Source organism: Oncorhynchus mykiss, chromosome 26, assembly GCF_013265735.2.
Source record: "Oncorhynchus mykiss isolate Arlee chromosome 26, USDA_OmykA_1.1, whole genome shotgun sequence".
In the NCBI taxonomy this organism is placed as follows: Eukaryota; Metazoa; Chordata; class Actinopteri; order Salmoniformes; family Salmonidae; genus Oncorhynchus; species Oncorhynchus mykiss.
In genome coordinates this window covers 40,947,369-40,968,064 of record NC_048590.1, presented here as the reverse complement: position 1 = coordinate 40,968,064, position 20,696 = coordinate 40,947,369, and the positions used below count along the sequence as shown (strand labels likewise).

Here is a 20,696-nt window from a genome sequence, read left to right as displayed (position 1 = left end):
CGTCTCTAAAGGGCTGCTCACACACACACACACACACACACACACACACACACACTAGCTGATCAGGCCGTCCGAGGTACTGCTCATGTCATAAATGATCTCAACTTGAAACCGCTAAACATTCCATCATGTGATCTACAATAGACCTGGGTATAATAGTCCCTGGTAAAAGGGGTTCTGAGAGAATGAGAGAGAAATGGTGTGTGTGTGTGTGTGTGTGTGTGTGTGTGTGTGTGTGTGTGTGTGTGTGTGTGTTTGTGTGTGTGTGTGTGTGAGAGAGAGATATAGAGAGCGATTACAGAAAATATCATTTTCTTTGGCGATTTAGAATATACAGGTATTTGGTGTCAATACTGAAATCTGTTAGTTCTGGACTTTCCTGACCATGTGTGCATCTGTATTTCATGACTGATCGTCTCTGTGTTTCCAGGTAACATCTTGTTGGGTGAGAACCAGGCAGGAAGGAGTGGTCTCAGACCAAAAGCATCAACAGTCATGGTTAGGAGAGCAGGCCTTCTGCTCAGCATACTGCTAGCTACAGCCACACACACCATGTCTGCCAGCTTCCCAGAGGACAGTATACCCCTGGACGTTGTCGATGCACACTGTGAGTACACACACGCTGCACGTACACACACACTCAGGTTAGTCTCACTCACAAGACAGCAGCATCATGTCTCAGTACAATTTCATTTCCAATCAGCTTTTATGCTGCACCCTGTTGTCATGAATTATGTGTCCCATTGTCCTGCATGTATCAGTGAACAGTGTATTGATGGTGTACTGTAAGGTCTTCATGGTAATGTAATGTGTATCAGTGAACAGTGTATTGATGGTGTACTGTAAGGTCTTCATGGTAATGTAATGTGTATCAGTGAACAGTGTATTGATGGTGTACTGTAAGGTCTTCATGGTAATGTAATGTGTATCAGTGAATAGTGTATTGATGGTGTACTGTAAGGTCTTCATGGTAATGTAATGTGTATCAGTGAATAGTGTATTGATTGTGTACTGTAAGGTCTTCATGGTAATGTAATGTGTATCAGTGAATAGTGTATTGATGGTGTACTGTAAGGTCTTCATGGTAATGTAATGTGTATCAGTGAATAGTGTATTGATGGTGTACTGTAAGGTCTTCATGGTAATGTAATGTGTATCAGTGAACAGTGTATTGATGGTGTACTGTAAGGTCTTCATGGTAATGTAATGTGTATCAGTGAATAGTGTATTGATGGTGTACTGTAAGGTCTTCAAATCAAATCAAATCAAATTTATTTATATAGCCCTTCGTACATCAGCTGATATCTCAAAGTGCTGTACAGAAACCCAGCCTAAAACCCCAAACAGCAAGCAATGCAGGTGTAGAAGCACGGTGGCTAGGAAAAACTCCCTAGAAAGGCCAAAACCTAGGAAGAAACCTAGAGAGGAACCAGGCTATGTGGGGTGGCCAGTCCTCTTCTGGCTGTGCCGGGTGGAGATTATAACAAAACATGGTCAAGATGTTCAAATGTTCATAAATGACCAACGTGGTCGAATAATAATAAGGCAGAATAGTTGAAACTGGAGCAGCAGCACAGTCAGGTGGACTGGGGACAGCAAGGAGTCATCATATCAGGTATTCCTGGGGTCCATGAAGGTCTTCATGGTAATGTAATGTGTATCAGTTAACAGTGTATTGATGGTGTACTGTAAGGTCTTCATGGTAATGTAATGTGTATCAGTGAACAGTGTATTGATGGTGTACTGTAAGGTCTTCATGGTAATGTAATGTGTATCAGTGAACAGTGTATTGATGGTGTACTGTAAGGTCTTCATGGTAATGTGTATCAGTGAACAGTGTATTGATGGTGTACTGTAAGGTCTTCATGGTAATGTAATGTGTATCAGTGAACAGTGTATTGATGGTGTACTGTAAGGTCTTCATGGTAATGTGTATCAGTGAACAGTGTATTGATGGTGTACTGTAAGGTCTTCATGGTAATGTAATGTGTATCAGTGAACAGTGTATTGATGGTGTACTGTAAGGTCTTCATGGTAATGTGTATCAGTGAACAGTGTATTGATGGTGTACTGTAAGGTCTTCATGGTAATGTAATGTGTATCAGTGAATAGTGTATTGATGGTGTACTGTAAGGTCTTCATGGTAATGTAATGTGTATCTGTGAATAGTGTATTGATGGTGTACTGTAAGGTCTTCATGGTAATGTAATGTGTAAACCTTAACCCTAACTGTAACCTGAATCTAAACTAAACCCTAACTACTAACCCTAAACCTTAACCCTAACTGTAACCTGAACCTAAACTAAACCCTAGCTACTAACCCTAAACCTTAACCCTAAATCCCCTAGAAATGGCATTTGACCTTGTGGGGACCAACAACATTCTGTTGGTTTACTATTCCTGAGGTGACCACCGTGCTGTATCAGCAGCCTGAATTACACTACTGAGACATTTCTATAAAGCTGTAACACACAACATGTTTACGCTTAATCAATAACCTGATTGATAGTGTGTGGCCCTCAGAGCCAGTGTGTGTGTGTAGCACTCTGAAAGCTTACACGTGCGTGATCTCTAACTAACGTGTGTATGTGTGTTTCAGTCTCGCGGCAGTACCCAGTGTTCCGAGGTCGTCTGTCGGGGAACGAGTCACAGCACAGACTGGACTTCCAACTGATGACCAAGATACAGGATACACTGTTCATCGCTGGCAGAGACCAGGTGTATCTAGTGAGTCTCCGGGAATCCTACAGGAATGAGATCATTCCCTACAGGGTAAGTCTGCCTGTCTTTGAGTTTGTCTGTCTGTCTAACCACAAGTTACTCACTGAGTTACACACAAGTCGTCTGTAGAAAAAACGACCTCATCAATCACATAATTAACAGGCTATAAATGAGAGTGGAAATGGCTCTTTCTATAAATAATGGGGCCAATGTGTGACATTGGGATCAACATTTAAAGTGGTTTGAAACTAAAATAAATGTTTTTTCATAGATGAAATAGATTGGATGCATACATGGTGTTGTTTCGGTAGCCGATGTGGTTCACGCAGGGATACATAATAAAGCCATGAATAATGGTAGCATTAATCTCACCATCCCTGGTTTAACAATGAGAAAGTGACCAAAAAACAGGTTCCTTTTTAATGGAAGACTTTGTATGGGAAGCCAACAGATGTCTTCATAATAACTGCACATGGTTTTACCAACAGAGTACTGCAACACCCTTCAATTGAATTCCATTGAAGCGGTGGGAAACTGTGGCCACATTTCTCACAAAAACGGATCAAAAATGAAATCACAGATAATTATAAGGGAGCAGGAGAACTTATAAATGGGCTACAAGAATTAAAAATAATTTTCAAGCACCAGATTTTCAAGGTAGGCCTATTCCAGTTCTTGAATTTCTGAGCTCCAAATTTAATTTCAAGTAGGCTACTTCAAGCCTCTTGTATTGTTTAAAATTGCAGGTATAACATGGAGAAAAAAATGTCTTTGTCACGTTATTTCATTACCAGATCATAATGTCCATAAGCCCACTAGGCTGTGTAATTTGTTGGCATTATATCCAGAATAATTCATAGGAATAACATTGGTGTTGCGCACAGCTGCGCACAGTAGACTCCATGTCCAATCGGAGGCACAAAAACAGATGAAAACTTTTATGTACTGAGTTCATGTTTTCTATGTTAAATCTAACGAGACCCTGCTGTAAATCAAGCAGGAAACAACAGATGATCCGCATCAATTCACAAGGGATATTAGATCCAACGTGGATCCAGGAACAACTGTCTTCACCGGTGTAACGAATGAGACACCAAAATAGGATTTTTTTCCAGCACTCGGGCTGTTGTTGCATTGCATGCGCTTTCACAACAGCTGTTCGTTCAGCACTTGACTGTCATTCAGAAAATTCCTTCCTGGATCAGATGATGATGTGTGAAAATATTACGGCGTACCTAATCAGCTGGTCACCAAATGATCACCCAACAAGTATTAAGCATAATTATTGAAGAACCGGAGGGTCTGCTGTCCGGACCTCTGGCAGTCTCTATGGGGGTGCCACAGGGTTCAATTCTTGGACCGACTCTCTTCTCTGTATACATCAATGATGTCGCTCTTGCTGCTGGTGAGTCTCTGATCCACCTCTACGCAGACGACACCATTCTGTATACTTCTGGCCCTTCTTTGGACACTGTGTTAACAACCCTCCAGGCAAGCTTCAATGCCATACAACTCTCCTTCCGTTTCCTCCAATTGCTCTTAAATACAAGTAAAACTAAATGCATGCTCTTCAACCGATCGCTGCCGGCACCTGTCCGCCTGTCCAACATCACTACTCTGGACGCCTCTGACTTAGAATACGTGGACAACTACAAATACATAGGTGTCTGGTTAGACTGTAAACTCTCCTTCCAGACCCACATCAAACATCTCCAATCCAAAGTTAAATCTAGAATTGTCTTCCTATTTCGCAACAAAGCATCCTTCACTCATGCTGCCAAACATACCCTTGTAAAACTGACCATCCTACCAATCCTCGACTTTGGCGATGTCATTTACAAAATAGCCTCCAATACCCTACTCAACAAATTGGATGCAGTCTATCACAGTGCAATCCGTTTTGTCACCAAAGCCCCATATACTACCCACCATTGCGACCTGTACGCTCTCGTTGGCTGGCCCTCGCTTCATACTCGTCGCCAAACCCACTGGCTCCATGTCATCTACAAGACCCTGCTAGGTAAAGTCCCCCCTTATCTCAGCTCGCTGGTCACCATAGCATCACCCACCTGTAGCACGCACTCCAGCAGGTATATCTCTCTGGTCACCCCCAAAACCAATTCTTTCTTTAGCCGCCTCTCCTTCCAGTTCTCTGCTGCCAATGACTGGAACAAACTACAAAAATATGTGAAACTGGAAACACTTATCTCCCTCACTAGCTTTAATTAACCTCTAGTGACTCCCAAACCCGCATGCGGGAGCGTAATCATCGCCTGAAACTAATTAGCATAACGCAGCGGACATAAATATCCCTAGAAAATGTTCCTATTCATGAACATCACAAATGAAATATATTGAGACACAGCTTAGCCTTTTGTTAATCACCCTGTCATCTCAGATTTTCAAAATATGCTTTACAGCCAACGCTAGACAAGCATGTGTAAGTTTATCATAGCCTAGCATAGCATTATGCCCTGCAAAAAAAAAAAAAAAAAGCAATCAAATTAAATAGTTTACCTTTGATGAACTTCGGATGTTTTCACTCACGAGACTCCCAGGTAGATAGCCAGAGTTCATTTTTTCCCAAAATATTATTTTTGTAGGTGAAACAGCTCCGTTTGTTCTTCACTTTTGGCTGAGAAATCGCCCGGAAATTGCGGTCACCACAACGCCGAAAATATTCCAAATTAGCTCCATAATACCGACAGAAACATGGCAAACGTTGTTTAGAATCCATCCTCAAACGTTAGTGTTTTCTATTGAAAGCTGTCAATTATATGCATATTCTAGAATCTTTTCCTGACAAAATATCCCGTTTAAAACGGGAACGTTTTCTTTCCAAAAATGAAAATACTGCCCCCTAGCACCAAGAGTTAAGCACCAACTGCCAGAGCAACTCACAGATTACTGCACCTGTACATAGCCCACCTATAATGTAGCCCAAACAACTACCTCTTTCCCTACTGCACCCCATTATTTTTATTTCTACTTTGCACATTCTTCCACTGCAAATCTACCATTCCAGTGTTTTACTTGCTATATTAAATTTACTTCGTCACCATGGCCTTTTTTTGCCTTTACCTCCCTTATCTCACCTCATTTGCTCACATCGTATATAGACTTGTTTATACTGTATTAGTGACTGTATGTTTGTTTTACTCCATGTGTAACTCTGTGTCGTTGTATGTGTCGAACTGCTTTGCTTTATCTTGGCCAGGTCGCAATTGTAAATGAGAACTTGTTCTCAACTTGCCTACCTGGTTAAATAAAGGTGAAATAAATAAATGATCAATTTAGGTTTTAAGTATCAAGGTACGTTAACTCTTTCGGTTAGAAGCATTAACTCTTGCAATCACATACATTATTTTGGATTTGTGTGCCCGTAAAAACAGTTTTCACCCTGTAACATAAGGAGACAAGAAATGGTTACACTGCATTTCTGAGATCTCTATACAAAAAAAAACTGTCCTACAGCTATATCCAGGATTCTTACAGGGTTAAAGTTCAATGTCTAATTGAACTGATTACTGCTTAATACAGTATATGATATAACGACAACTTACACTGCCATAAATGCAAGGACAGAAAAGTAATTTTTTATGTAACACGATTTTGGACAAATCCGTCAAGACGCCAATCATGATAAAAGGTTAAACAGGTTTTTAAGTCAACTTTGATTGAATATAGCTATGATCCCACATTACATCTTCATGTAATGACATGACATTGTTTTTGCAGATTGTTATCAATGACTTATCAACAGCTGTAAAAAGTTGTCCAGTGTGGGAAATCCCAAATGCTGAATTGTGTATGTTTGTGCTTGCCTGAATGTATGTGCCTCAATATGTGTGTGTGTGTTGATGTTTACAGAAGTTAACATGGAGGTCAGGCGAGGCAGACAGAAAGAACTGTGCCATGAAGGGGAAACACAGAGTAAGACTTTACTATACTTACTAATATACTATGTTACTACTCACTGCCTTTCTACTGACAACTATAGACTCTCTACACTCGGCTTTACCTCTCACCTCATAATGTCTTATCATTATAGCTACTGGCTATAGCTACTGGCTATAGCTGCCATTATAGCTACTGGCTATAGCTGCCATTATAGCTACTGGCTATAGCTGCCATTATAGCTACTGGCTATAGCTGCCATTATAGCTACTGGCTATAGCTGCCATTATAGCTACTGGCTATAGCTGCCATTATAGCTACTGGCTATAGCTGCAATTATAGCTACTGGCTATAGCTGCCATTATAGCTACTGGCTATAGCTGCCATTATAGCTACTAGCTATAGCTGCCATTATAGCTACTGGCTATAGCTACTGGCTATAGCTGCCATTATAGCTACTGGCTATAGCTGCCATTATAGCTACTAGCTATAGCTGCCATTATAGCTACTGGCTATAGCTACTGGCTATAGCTGCCATTATAGCTACTGGCTAAACGGTTTATAATATGATCTCCTCTCTCTCTGTCCTCCTCCAGGATGAGTGTCATAACTACATCAAGGTTCTGGTTCCCAGAAATGATGACCTGGTGTTCATCTGTGGAACAAACGGCTTCAACCCCATGTGCCGATACTACAGGGTAAGACAACAGCAGGGTGTGTGAGAAACGTTCTCTCTCCCTCCCGCTCTGCCTCCATAAGCACCTATTGTTCACTATGCCGTCCGCGTCTTTGTTAACGGAGTGCATGTGTGTCTGTGTGTAGCTGGATAACCTGGAGTTTGATGGGGAGGAAATCAGCGGACTGGCACGATGCCCGTTTGACGCCAAGCAGACCAACGTCGCTCTGTTCGCTGGTATAACCACACACACACACACACACACACACACTGTGGCCATAGCAACTAGGGTTCATAAGTCAGTCTGTAAACAAACAGTTTGAACCAGGGTGTTAGATCCACATGTCCAGTCTGACAGAATGGAATGTGTTTGTCTGACCTGTGTGTGTGTGTGTATGTTGTTTTAGACGGGAAGCTGTACTCGGCAACGGTTGCTGACTTCCTGGCGAGCGACGCAGTGATCTACCGTAGTATGGGTGACGGCTCGGCCCTCAGGACTATCAAATATGACTCCAAATGGCTGAAAGGTAAACATAGCAGTGTGTGTTGACCAGAGACTCTGTCCATGTCCCTGTCCTGCGAAGACGTCCTGTAGCTCTGCTCTGTCACACTATCTAGGTCAACTTTTACACACAGCTGTAACAGGAACACTGAAATATTCAGGATGGATGCAGAGAGAGAGAGAGAAGTGGGGAAGGAGGGAGAGGGGAGGAGAACAGAGAGAGACAGAGTTGAAGGGAGGACAGAGGTAGTTATGTATAGACAGAGGTAGTTATGTATAGACAGAGGTAGTTATGTATAGACAGAGGTAGTTATGTATAGACAGAGGTAGTTATGTATAGACAGAGGTAGTTATGTATAGACAGAGGTAGTTATGTATAGACAGAGGTAGTTATGTATAGACAGAGGTAGTTATGTATAGACAGAGGTAGTTATGTATAGACAGAGGTAGTTATGTATAGACAGAGGTAGTTATGTATAGACAGAGGTAGTTATGTATAGACAGAGGTAGTTATGTATAGACAGAGGTAGAAGTAGAGGGAGAGAAAAAAAGAGACGTGACAACACAAAACCTCTGTCCCCTCTCTCTTCCAGAGCCCCATTTCCTGCATGCAGTGGATTATGGGAACTATGTCTACTTCTTCTACAGAGAGATCGCAGCAGAACACAACAACTTGGGCAAGGTAACACACACACACACACACACACACACACACACACACACACACACACACACACACACAGTTTACTAGACAACATTGTATATTATAAATATTGATGTATTATAAATAGTAAACACTATATTACCAGACAACAGACAGTGTTGTAGAAAAGTGCCGAGTACAGCAGAATGTGTAAGGTGTAGTTTGGTAGTGACTGAACTGTAGGTCAAACTACTTTACATGTAAACCCTTTACCCATGGAGAGGATTCACACACACACACACACACACACACACACACACACACACACACACACACACACACACACACACACACACACACACACACACACACACACACACACACACACACACACACACACTCTTGGTGGTAATGGATGTTTTCTGCAGTTGTTAGTTGCTTTAGCCACCACAGGCCTCATATTTACCCATGATGCATCATTCAGAGAATGGGCGGCCAGGCTGAAACCGTGGGATGATAAATATTTTAGCGCTACTAATGCTGGGATGTGTGTTTGTGTGTGTTCCTGTGTGTGTGTGTGTGTGTGTGTGTGTCGATGCTGATGGGTCTGGGATAACACCTGGGCAGATGGAGCTTTGCACTGGTCAATTATTTAAGCTGTTTCTGCTGACTGCTTCACACGCTTCATTTAAACCACAATAGCTCTAGCCCTAGTCCCCCACACTCCAACACCCAGAGCTCTAGCCCTAGTCCCCCACACCCAGAGCTCTAGCCCTAGTCCCCCACAGTCCAACACCCAGAGCTCTAGCCCTAGTCCCACACAGTCCAACACCCAGAGCTCTAGCCCTAGTCCCACACAGTCCAACACCCAGAGCCCTAGCCCTAGTCCCCCACAGTCCAACACCCAGAGCCCTAGCCCTAGTCCCCCACAGTCCAACACCCAGAGCTCTAGCCCTAGTCCCACACAGTCCAACACCCAGAGCCCTAGCCCTAGTCCCTAACAGTCCAACACCCAGAGCTCTAGCCCTAGTCCCACACAGTCCAACACCCAGAGCTCTAGCCCTAGTCCCCTACAGCCCAACACTCCAACACCCAGAGCTCTAGCCCTAGTCCCCTACAGCCCAACACCCAGAGCCCTAGTCCCCCACAGTCCAACACCCAGAGCTCTAGCCCAGAGATCTAGCCCAGTCCCTATCATATAGCCCCATCCTATAGCCCAGTCCCCATCATATAGCCCAGTCCCTATCATATAGCCCCATCCTATAGCCCAGTCCCCGTCCTATAGCCCAGACCCTATCATATAGCCCCATACTATAGCCCAATTCCAGTCCTATAGCCCACTCCCTATCATATAGTTCCGTCTTATAGCACCATCCTATAGCCCAGTCCCTATCATATAGCCCAGTCCTATAGCCCAGCCCTATAGCCCAGTCCCTATCATATAGCCCAGTCCCTATCATATAGCACCATCATATAGCCCAGTCCTATAGCCCAGTACCTATCAAATAGCACCGTCCTACAGCCCAGCCCCTATCATATAGCCTAGCCCCTATCATATAGCCCAGTCCTATAGCCCATCTCTGTCCTAGTTCAAGGTTAATCAGACTGAGTAAAGAGGTGTGTGTGAATCAGGTTTAGGGCTAAGAGGTGTGAGTGTGAGGTGTTTGTTCAATCGGAGCTTCAAACAAATGTCGTCTCTGACACAGGGTCCTGGATAAGCATGTGTGTGCGCCCGCGCGTGTGCTTATGTATGCGTCACACTGTGAGGCCACAGGATGAGGCAGATGTCTTATTCAGAGGGAGGAAGTGTTTTAGTGATGCTGATTGCAGAGTCTCTCTCTCTCCCCCCTGCTCCCCCTTTCCTTTCCAGGCCGTCTACTCCAGAGTGGCTCGTATCTGTAAGAACGACGTAGGCGGGTCTCAGCGTGTGTTGGAGAAACACTGGACGTCCTTCGTCAAGGCCAGACTCAACTGTTCTGTTCCTGGAGAATCGTTCTTCTACTTCGATGTTCTACAGTCCATCACTGACATCATCAACATCAACGGAGTTCCTTCTGTGGTGGGAGTCTTCACTACACAGATGAACAGGTAAGGATGGACACACTGAGTCTGCATCCCAAATGGCACCCTATTCCCTGTATAGTGCACTACTTTTGACTAGGGACCATAGGGATCTGGTCAAAGTGGTTCACTATATGGGAATAGGGTGCCATTTGGGGTACACTATTTGTAATATTGGTGTAACAGATGTGTAACAGGTGTGTTGTTATTGTGAATCTCTTGTTGTGTGTGTTTTCTCCATATCTAGTTAATAGTAGTTGTGTAACAGTGTGTGGTTGTGTTCCTCTCTCTTCAGTATCCCAGGGCCTACAGTGTGTATATTAGTAGTTATAGTTAATAGTAGTTGTGTAACAGTGTGTGGTTGTGTTCCTCTCTCTTCAGTATCCTAGGGCCTACAGTGTGTATATTAGTAGCTATAGTTAATAGTAGTTGTGTAACAGTGTGTGGTTGTGTTTCTCTCTCTTCAGTATCCTAGGGCCTACAGTGTGTATATTAGTAGCTATAGTTAATAGTAGTTGTGTAACAGTGTGTGGTTGTGTTCCTCTCTCTTCAGTATCCCAGGGCCTACAGTGTGTATATTAGTAGCTATAGTTAATAGTAGTTGTGTAACAGTGTGTGGTTGTGTTTCTCTCTCTTCAGTATCCTAGGGCCTACAGTGTGTATATTAGTAGCTATAGTTAATATTAGTTGTGTAACAGTGTGTGGTTGTGTTCCTCTCTCTTCAGTATCCCAGGGCCTACAGTGTGTATATTAGTAGCTATAGTTAATAGTAGTTGTGTAACAGTGTGTGGTTGTGTTTCTCTCTCTTCAGTATCCTAGGGCCTACAGTGTGTATATTAGTAGCTATAGTTAATAGTAGTTGTGTAACAGTGTGTGGTTGTGTTCCTCTCTCTTCAGTATCCCAGGGCCTACAGTGTGTATATTAGTAGCTATAGTTAATAGTAGTTGTGTAACAGTGTGTGGTTGTGTTCCTCTCTCTTCAGTATCCTAGGGCCTACAGTGTGTATATTAGTAGCTATAGTTAATATTAGTTGTGTAACAGTGTGTGGTTGTGTTCCTCTCCTTCAGTATCCTAGGGCCTACAGTGTGTATATTAGTAGCTATAGTTAATAGTAGTTGTGTAACAGTGTTTGGTTGTGTTCCTCTCTCTTCAGTATCCCAGGGCCTACAGTGTGTATATTAGTAGCTATAGTTAATAGTAGTTGTGTAACAGTGTGTGGTTGTGTTCCTCTCTCTTCAGTATCCTAGGGCCTACAGTGTGTATATTAGTAGCTATAGTTAATAGTAGTTGTGTAACAGTGTGTGGTTGTGTTCCTCTCTCTTCAGTATCCTAGGGCCTACAGTGTGTATATTAGTAGCTATAGTTAATAGTAGTTGTGTAACAGTGTGTGGTTGTGTTCCTCTCTCTTCAGTATCCCAGGGCCTACAGTGTGTATATTAGTAGCTATAGTTAATAGTAGTTGTGTAACAGTGTGTGGTTGTGTTCCTCTCTCTTCAGTATCCTAGGGCCTACAGTGTGTATATTAGTAGCTATAGTTAATAGTAGTTGTGTAACAGTGTATGGTTGTGTTCATCTCTCTTCAGTATCCCAGGGTCTGCAGTGTGTATATTAGTAGCTATAGTTAATAGTAGTTGTGTAACAGTGTGTGGTTGTGTTCCTCTCCTTCAGTATCCCAGGGCCTACAGTGTGTATATTAGTAGCTATAGTTAATAGTAGTTGTGTAACAGTGTGTGGTTGTGTTCCTCTCTCTTCAGTATCCCAGGGTCTGCAGTGTGTGCGTTCTCCATGGATGACATAGAGAAGGTGTTCAGAGGACGATTTAAAGAACAGAAAACACCTGACTCTGTCTGGACCGCCTTCCCAGAGGAGAGACTGCCCAAACCCAGGTATGTACCTGTACCTTTACCCAAACCCAGGTATGTACCTGTACCTTTACCCAAACCCAAACCCAGGTATGTACCTGTACCTTTACCCAAACCCAGGTATGTACCTGTACCTTTACCCAAACCCAAACCCAGGTATGTACCTGTACCTTTACCCAAACCCAGGTATGTACCTGTACCTTTACCCAAACCCAAACCCAGGTATGTACCTGTACCTTTACCCAAACCCAGGTATGTACCTGTACCTTTACCCAAACCCAAACCCAGGTATGTACCTGTACCTTTACCCAAACCCAGGTATGTACCTGTACCTTTACCCAAACCCAAACCCAGGTATGTACCTGTACCTTTACCCAAACCCAGGTATGTACCTGTACCTTTACCCAAACCCAGGTATGTACCTGTACCTTTACCCAAACCCAGGTATGTACCTGTACCTTTACCCAAACCCAGGTATGTACCTGTACCTTTACCCAAACCCAGGTATGTACCTGTACCTTTACCCAAACCCAGGTATGTACCTGTACCTTTACCCAAACCCAGGTATGTACCTGTACCTTTACCCAAACCCAGGTATGTACCTGTACCTTTACCCAAACCCAGGTATGTACCTGTACCTTTACCCAAACCCAGGTATGTACCTGTACCTTTCCCTAACCCAGGTATGTACCTGTACCTTTCCCTAACCCAGGTATGTACCTGTACCTTTACCCAAACCCAAACCCAGGTATGTACCTGTACCTTTACCCAAACCCAGGCATGTACCTGTACCTTTCCTTAACCCAGGTATGTACCTGTACCTTTACCCTAACCCAGGTATGTACCTGTACCTTTACCCAAACCCAGGTATGTACCTGTACCTTTACCCAAACCCAAACCCAGGTATGTACCTGTACCTTTACCCAAACCCAAACCCAGGTATGTACCTGTACCTTTCCCTAACCCAGGTATGTACCTGTACCTTTACCCAAACCCAAACCCAGGTATGTACCTGTACCTTTACCCAAACCCAGGTATGTACCTGTACCTTTTCCTAACCCAGGTATGTACCTGTACCTTTTCCTAACCCAGGTATGTACCTGTACCTTTTCCTAACCCAGGTATGTACCTGTATCTTTTCCTAACCCAGGTATGTACCTGTACCTTTCCCTAACCCAGGTATGTACCTGTACCTTTCCCTAACCCAGGTATGTACCTGTACCTTTCCCTAACCCAGGTATGTACCTGTACCTTTACCCAAACCCAGGTACTATACCTACAGTATGTCAGTCTCTAACCCTGACCCAAGCCCAGGTACTATACCTACAGTATGTCAGTCTCTAACCCTGACCCAAGCCCAGTATGTCTCAGTAAGTGTATGTCAGTCTCTAACCCTGACCCAAGCCCAGGTACTATACCTACAGTATGTCAGTCTCTAACCCTGACCCAAGCCCAGTATGTCTCAGTAAGTGTATGTCAGTCTCTAACCCTGACCCAAGCCCAGTATGTCACAGTAAGTGTATGTCAGTCTGCACAACAACAGGTACATGACCCACCCTTAAGTTTATGGCGGACTGTATTGTCACTATAACCTTGAGTTTTGGTCTCATTGAGATAAACCCTCTTTAACAAGAGAGACATGGTCTATGACCACACACACGTACACACGTACACACACACACACACACACACACACACACACACACACACACACACACACACACACACACACACACACACACACACACACACACACACACACACACACACACACACACACACACACAGCTGATGGTTATTAGCAGTAAATAATGAATCTGGATATTTAGACGTGTTGCATATTTAAGCTTTATTCACATACACACGTAGCTCAGCTCTCTGGCCCCAGAGCTCCACAGAGCTGCTCATTAGGGTGGTAAATAATGAAGATTCTAATCCTCTGTTATGACTTCATGTTTACGGTGATACAGCAGCACGTCTCTTTGTGGTCCTGACAGGCATCTGCTCCTCTCTCATACCCTAACCCCTCTCCTCAGTTCAATTCAATAGTCAACATTATTAGTCCCTACAGGGTGATGGTAGCTGGGCTCATGTGTGACCTGTGTTGACCTTTGACCCCTCTCTGACCCCTATGACTCCAGGCCAGGCTGCTGTGCGGGTCACGGCCAGGCTGAGTCCTATAAGACCTCTATAGAGTTCCCTGATGAGACCCTCCTCTTCATCAAGTCTCACCCTCTCATGGACTCCTCCGTGCCTAACATAGGAGATGAGCCCTGGTTCACCAAGACACGCGTCAGGTAAGCACACACAGACAAACACACACACGCACACATCGCAAGAGTTGCTTGTAGGATCTAAATTCCCGGGTAACAATCAACAAAAAACGAAATCAAAATGCTCATTTGTAGATCGCACTGATGGCCTTTAAATACTGGCTTGATAATTCCTACTGAAGTCTGACTGTCCTCCTGTCTTGTCCTTGTCTCTCTAGGTACAGGCTGACAGCCCTGGCGGTGGACAATGCGGCTGGTCCACATGGTAACTACACGGTGCTGTTCATCGGTTCAGAGGCAGGCGTGGTGCTGAAGGTTCTAGCCAAGACTTCCCCTCTGTCCCTAAACGACAGCATCCTATTGGAGGAGATTGACCTGTTCAACAGAGCCAAGTACGGAACACTCACTACACGTCTCTCACTGTCTCTCTCTTACTCTCTTTGCGTCTCTCTCTTAGTCTCTGTCTCACTGTCTTTCTCTTTTTTTGGTCTCATCTCACACTCTGTGTTCTTCTCTTTCACGCTGTGTGTCTCTCACCGTCTGTCTCTCACCGTCTGTCTCTCCTCTCTCTTCCTCTCAGTCTCTCTCGCTCTCTTCTTTCTTCCTTTCAGTATCTCTCGACTGTCTTTCCCTGTCTCTCTCTTTCCTCTGTCACTTTCTATTTCCTCTGTCTTCCTCTGTCTCTCTCTCTTTCCTCTGTCTTCCTCTGTCTCTCTCTCTTTCCTCGGTCTTCCTCTGTCTCTCTCTTTCCTCTGTCTTCCTCTGTCTCTCTATCTCTCTCTCTCTCTCTCCTCTGTCTTCCTCTGCCTCTCTCCCTCTCTCTCTCTCTCTCTCTCTCTCTCTCTCTCTCTCTCTCTCTCTCTCTTCTGTCTTCCTCTGTCTCTCTCTCTTTCCTCTGTATTCCTGTCTCTCTCTCTTTCCTCGGTCTTCCTCTGTCTCTCTCACTTTCCTCGGTCTTCCTCTGTCTCTCTCTCTTTCCTCGGTCTTCCTGTCTCTCTCTCTTTCCTCTGTCTTCCTGTCTCTCTCTCTTTCCTCGGTCTTCCTCTGTCTCTCTCTCTTTCCTCGGTCTTCCTGTCTCTCTCTCTTTCCTCTGTATTCCTCTGCCTCTCCCTCTCTCTCTCTCTCTCTCTCTCTCTCTCTCTCTCTCTCTCTCTCTCGCTCTCTCTCTCTCTCTCTCTCCTCTGTCTTCCTCTGTCTTCCTCTCAGTCTCTCGTTCTCTCCTGTCAGTAAGGGTATCAGGGCTAAACAGTGCCACTGTGATTACATCTGGAGAGTGAAACTGTAGACAGGCCTTTCTGATAAACAACCGATCAAGTAACCTGTAATCTGATTTCTGATTCTCGTCTGTCTCCCCCTCCACCACCCACCCTCCCTTTCTCTCTCTCCCCTACTCCCTCTCCTCTCCTAACCCATCTCTTCCCTCTCTTTTCTTCTCTCTGTCTCCCAGGTGTCTGTCTAACAGTGAGGATGACAGGCATATTTTGTCGCTCCATGTTGACAGAGACACACACAGTGTGTATGTAGCTTTCTCTAGCTGTGTGGTTCGCATGCCTCTCAGCCGCTGTGAGCGACACACTAACTGCCACAAGTGAGTCAGACACAGACACATACAGACACACACACACACGCATTCAGAAACATGCACACACTCCACTCCAAGGTTACTTTCTGCTGTACCTGGTCACAGGTTTGTGTGTTTATTGATGTGTTTTTTCTCTATCTACATGTCATAAACACTGAGTACCTGTATCACACTGGTTAATAAACAGCCAGACAGAGGTTAACTGGTTCTGCCTATTTAACCCTGTATGGTGAACTGTATATTTACAGATATGTTAACCCTGTGTTGTGTTTCTCCCCTAGGTCTTGTATAGCGTCCAGGGACCCCTACTGTGGCTGGATGCCTCATGGAGCCTGTGAGAGGATCCTGCCTGGAGTTCTGTGAGTACCAAGTATTACAATACTAAATAGTATGAATACTCAGGGCCCTAAAGTGTGATCAATTTGATCTCATATGCAACAAAATATTTTGCTGTGCGACCTGGAGTTTTTAATTTGGGAGCACCAGTGCAACCCCAAAAAATCCAATATTAGTTTTTCTTTATTTTGAATAATAATGTTTGTAATGATAAGGCTTCGTTGTACCGTTGTTTCCCGAGCGCAGATTCGTTAGCACCATGATTGCACCACTAATCCAGTGGAAACTGCTTGTTTTTAGCCCAAACATTTCAAAAGATCTGACTCATATTACTGGAGCAACATTTATTTCTTCTGGTCACGGATTGGCGGGACACATTTCACATTTCATAAACCAGGTCACGGGCCTTTCTAAAACTATTGGAGGGACACATTTTACATTCATAAACCAGGTCACGGGCCTTTCTAAAACTATTGGAGGGACACATTTCACATTTCATAAACCAGCTCACGGGCCTTTCTAAAACTATTGGAGGGACACATTTTACATTCATAAACCAGGTCACGGGCCTTTCTAAAACTATTGTCAGGACACATTTTACATTCATAAACCAGGTCACGGGCCTTTCTAAAACTATTGGAGGGACACATTTTACATTCATAAACCAGGTCACGGGCCTTTCTAAAACTATTGGAGGGACACATTTTACATTCATAAACCAGGTCACGGGCCTTTCTAAAACTATTGGCGGGACACATTTTACATTCATAAACCAGGTCACGGGCCTTTCTAAAACTATTGGCGGGACACATTTTACATTCATAAACCAGGTCACGGGCCTTTCTAAAACTATTGGAGGGACACATTTTACATTCATAAACCAGGTCACGGGCCTTTCTAAAACTATTGGAGGGACACATTTTACATTCATAAACCAGGTCACGGGCCTTTCTAAAACTATTGGCAGGACACATTTGTTTTACACCTTGTTCAGTCATGTTTGTTAGCTCATTAGCTATCTAGCAAACGACCTGGTAACTTGACCAGTATATCCAAACATTTGGAGGCACAGAAAGAAAGGAAAGGGAATAGCTTCTTCAGGAGATCAATGATCAATGAATGAATGGAACAATGAATGGCACAAGCATTTCGCTACACCCGCAATAACATCTGCTAAATATGCGTACGTGACCAATAAAATTGTATTTGATTTGAATGAGAGATGTCCTGCATGACATCATCACATATGCTCTTAAAGAGACAGTGAACAATTTTCGATGTAATGCATCTCAATAGGAAAATAGTGCTTTTACATAATGTAGAAACCGTATATTCCCCAAAATTACTTTTTCATTTCAATGACAGGTATCTGTATCAACATTTTAGGTTTTTATAGTAAACACATGTATTTACAGGGTTCCATATGAGTTTTTAGGGCACAACATGGGCTGTAGAGCAGCTAGACTTCATATAGACTACATCTCAATCTATTTCAAAAATCAGATTTTCTGGTTCTCCTAACCTTTTTAAAGGCGGGAGGACCAGTGCTACCAATGAAAAATGTAAATGTAGAGCCCTGTGAGTATTAAATATTACAATACTACCACAGTACTAAGCTAGGGTACATACTACAGAGTTCAGGAAAAACTTGAATAAAGGAAGGAAATGTTGGTTAGAGAGGTTTGGTTCTCGGCTCTAATCTCCTCCCCTCTGCCTCTCTCTTTCAGGTCTGGTTATGAGCAGGATGTAGAGTTTGGGAACACGGTTCAGCTGGGAGACTGCCATGGTGAGCCCCTCCCATTCATACCAACCCATCTCTTTCTCACTCTCTCTTGCTATCACACACCATCAGTCTGCACAACCAACCAGTAACACACTACCAGTAACACCAGTAACCACACCATACCAACACACCAATCAGTAACCCTCCCTACATGGTTTTATGTTCAGTATTAACATACTCTACCGTAGATCCACATACTGTACACAGCCAGGCCACCTGTAACTAATGCTGCCTACTTGGAGGGGAGAAACATAGACGTGCTCTACCAGTAGCAGTACTAAGACAGTGTTGCTATAGGAGACACACCAGGCCAAACCATAGAACTAGAACAGGGGATAGAGGCCATGCATAGCTGTCTCTCCTCAGGTCTAGAGACAGACAAGACTTGGAGCAATAGGCCTACTCAGACAACCTGTCCTTTAGTTTTTATCATTTGATTAGAAATAACTACACTCTTAGTTATCGGGGCCTTTTTTTGTTTTGGGACTTTACTTTTGGGTTCCTTTATACTGATTTCTTGTTCCTTTAATTGTTTTAGTGTTTTTGGCCACTACATCAGCGACAGATTACAAATCATTTGGTGACCCGACCTCTGGTTAGTTGGATCTTTTATTCCGCTGGTTTCTTTCTTTCCTTGAACTCCGAACCCCTCTCTCCGTCCATCCTTCCTTCAACGCTGCTCACTCTTCATCTTATTTAACAAGCCTCCTCTTCTTCAACACCTTTTTATCTTCTTCATCATCTCAACAAACATCATCACCGGGTCTCGTCAGAAATCTCCATCTCCACACGGACTCATTTCCTCACTTCATCTTCCTCACGCACTTCCTCTTTACTTCCTGCATGCTCACTCGGCGCCCCTCCCTCCTCTAACGTCATCACTGCTATGAAATCATCGCTGCTGTGTACCAAAGACCTTCCTCAGACAACTCTCACCCTTTTCCCCTTTCAAACTGTATCCTGTCTCAACAAAATGAATCTTACAACTGTATTTCTATGACTGGTAATGATAAATAAAAAGCTCTTGAATCAGAAAAGGTATTATTTTTTCAAACAGCATTATCATAAAACATAAAACCTATTATGTTATGTAAACTAACCCACATGTGCGTACACATACCAATCCATGCCTACTAACCAGGATGTAAGCTAACAGCCTGCTGGCCTCATGTCTACACACCGTGTTAACAGTTTGTTTGTCACCACAGACATGGAGTTGTCATCTACGTCATTCACAGACCAGCCCAGTGGGCCCATACACCCCCCAGTACCCCCAGTACTCACCCCCACCTCGAGCCCCCATCCTGGGATTGGTCCTGGGGAAGGGCCTGGGTTGGGGCCTGGGGCTGGTTTTCCAGACCTGTATGGCTCAGGGTTTGTGCAGCAGGATGACCCGGCCACCTCCCATTCACTAGAGTCACTCCCAGGGGGCCTAGAGGGTAAGGCCTAGCAGGGAGAGAGAGAACTGCTGCCTCCACACTGTATGGAGCCCTGACGGTCCCATAGCTGCTACAGCAGACACACACACACATACAGTACCAGTCAAAAGTCCGGACACACCTACTCATTCAAGGGTTTTTCTTTATTTGTACTATTTTCTACATTGTAGAATAATAGTGAAGACATCAAAACTATGAAATAACACATATGGAATCATGTAGTAACCAAAAAAGTGTTAAACAGATTAAAATATATTCTTCAAAGTAGTGACCCTTTGCCTTGATGACAGCTTTGCACACTCTTGGCATTCTCTAGACCAGCTTCATGAGGAACTTGTTGGTTGCTTTTCCATCACTCTGCGGTCCAACTCATCCCAAACCATCTCAATTGGGTTGAGGTCAGGTGATTGTGGAGTCCAGGTCATCTGATGCAGCACTCCATCACTCTCCTTGGTCAAATAGACTTACACAACCTGGAGGTGGATTTTGGGCCATTGATCTTTTGAAAAACAAATGATAGTCCCAATAAGCGCAAACCAGATGGGATGGCATATCGCAGCAGAATGCTGTGGTAGCCTTAAATAAGTAAATCACAGACCGTGTCTCCAGCAAAGCCCCATCACACACACCCACGGTGGGAACCACACACGCGGAGATCATCCGTTCACCTACTCTGTGCCTCACAAAGACACGGCGGTTGGAACCAAAAATCTCAAATTTAGACTCATCAGACCAACAGACAGATTTCCACCGGTCTAATGTCCATTGCTCATGTTTCTTGGTCCAAGCAAGTCTCTTCTTATTGTTGGTGTCCTTTTGTAGTGGTTTCTTTGCAGCAATTTGACCCTGAAGGCCTGATTCACGCAGTCACCTCTGAACAGTTGATGTTGAGATGTGTCTGTTATTTGAACTCTGAAGCA

The 20,696-nt window shown here is 43.9% G+C and overlaps 1 protein-coding gene across 5 annotated transcripts in view; it reads left to right on the top strand.

The window, feature by feature from the left end:
* LOC110519559 (semaphorin-6D) overlaps nucleotides 1-20,696 on the top strand; it is a 45,621-nt gene that overhangs the window by 15,586 nt on the left and 9,339 nt on the right. For 2 of the 5 annotated variants that reach the window (XM_036964528.1, XM_036964529.1), the window contains exons 2-17: nucleotides 431-607; nucleotides 2,600-2,772; nucleotides 6,592-6,654; nucleotides 7,215-7,316; nucleotides 7,441-7,531; nucleotides 7,702-7,821; nucleotides 8,390-8,478; nucleotides 10,310-10,527; nucleotides 12,256-12,387; nucleotides 14,505-14,660; nucleotides 14,855-15,028; nucleotides 16,084-16,224; nucleotides 16,500-16,577; nucleotides 18,282-18,340; nucleotides 18,876-18,932; nucleotides 19,546-19,776. In XM_036964528.1, coding sequence (XP_036820423.1) covers nucleotides 496-607; nucleotides 2,600-2,772; nucleotides 6,592-6,654; nucleotides 7,215-7,316; nucleotides 7,441-7,531; nucleotides 7,702-7,821; nucleotides 8,390-8,478; nucleotides 10,310-10,527; nucleotides 12,256-12,387; nucleotides 14,505-14,660; nucleotides 14,855-15,028; nucleotides 16,084-16,224; nucleotides 16,500-16,577; nucleotides 18,282-18,340; nucleotides 18,876-18,932; nucleotides 19,546-19,776 — 1,996 coding nt within the window. In that variant the 5' untranslated portion in view covers nucleotides 431-495. The remainder of the gene's footprint in view (nucleotides 1-430; nucleotides 608-2,599; nucleotides 2,773-6,591; nucleotides 6,655-7,214; nucleotides 7,317-7,440; nucleotides 7,532-7,701; nucleotides 7,822-8,389; nucleotides 8,479-10,309; nucleotides 10,528-12,255; nucleotides 12,388-14,504; nucleotides 14,661-14,854; nucleotides 15,029-16,083; nucleotides 16,225-16,499; nucleotides 16,578-18,281; nucleotides 18,341-18,875; nucleotides 18,933-19,545; nucleotides 19,777-20,696) is intronic. The other 3 variants (XM_036964530.1, XM_036964531.1, XM_036964532.1) reach the window with 3 other exon arrangements.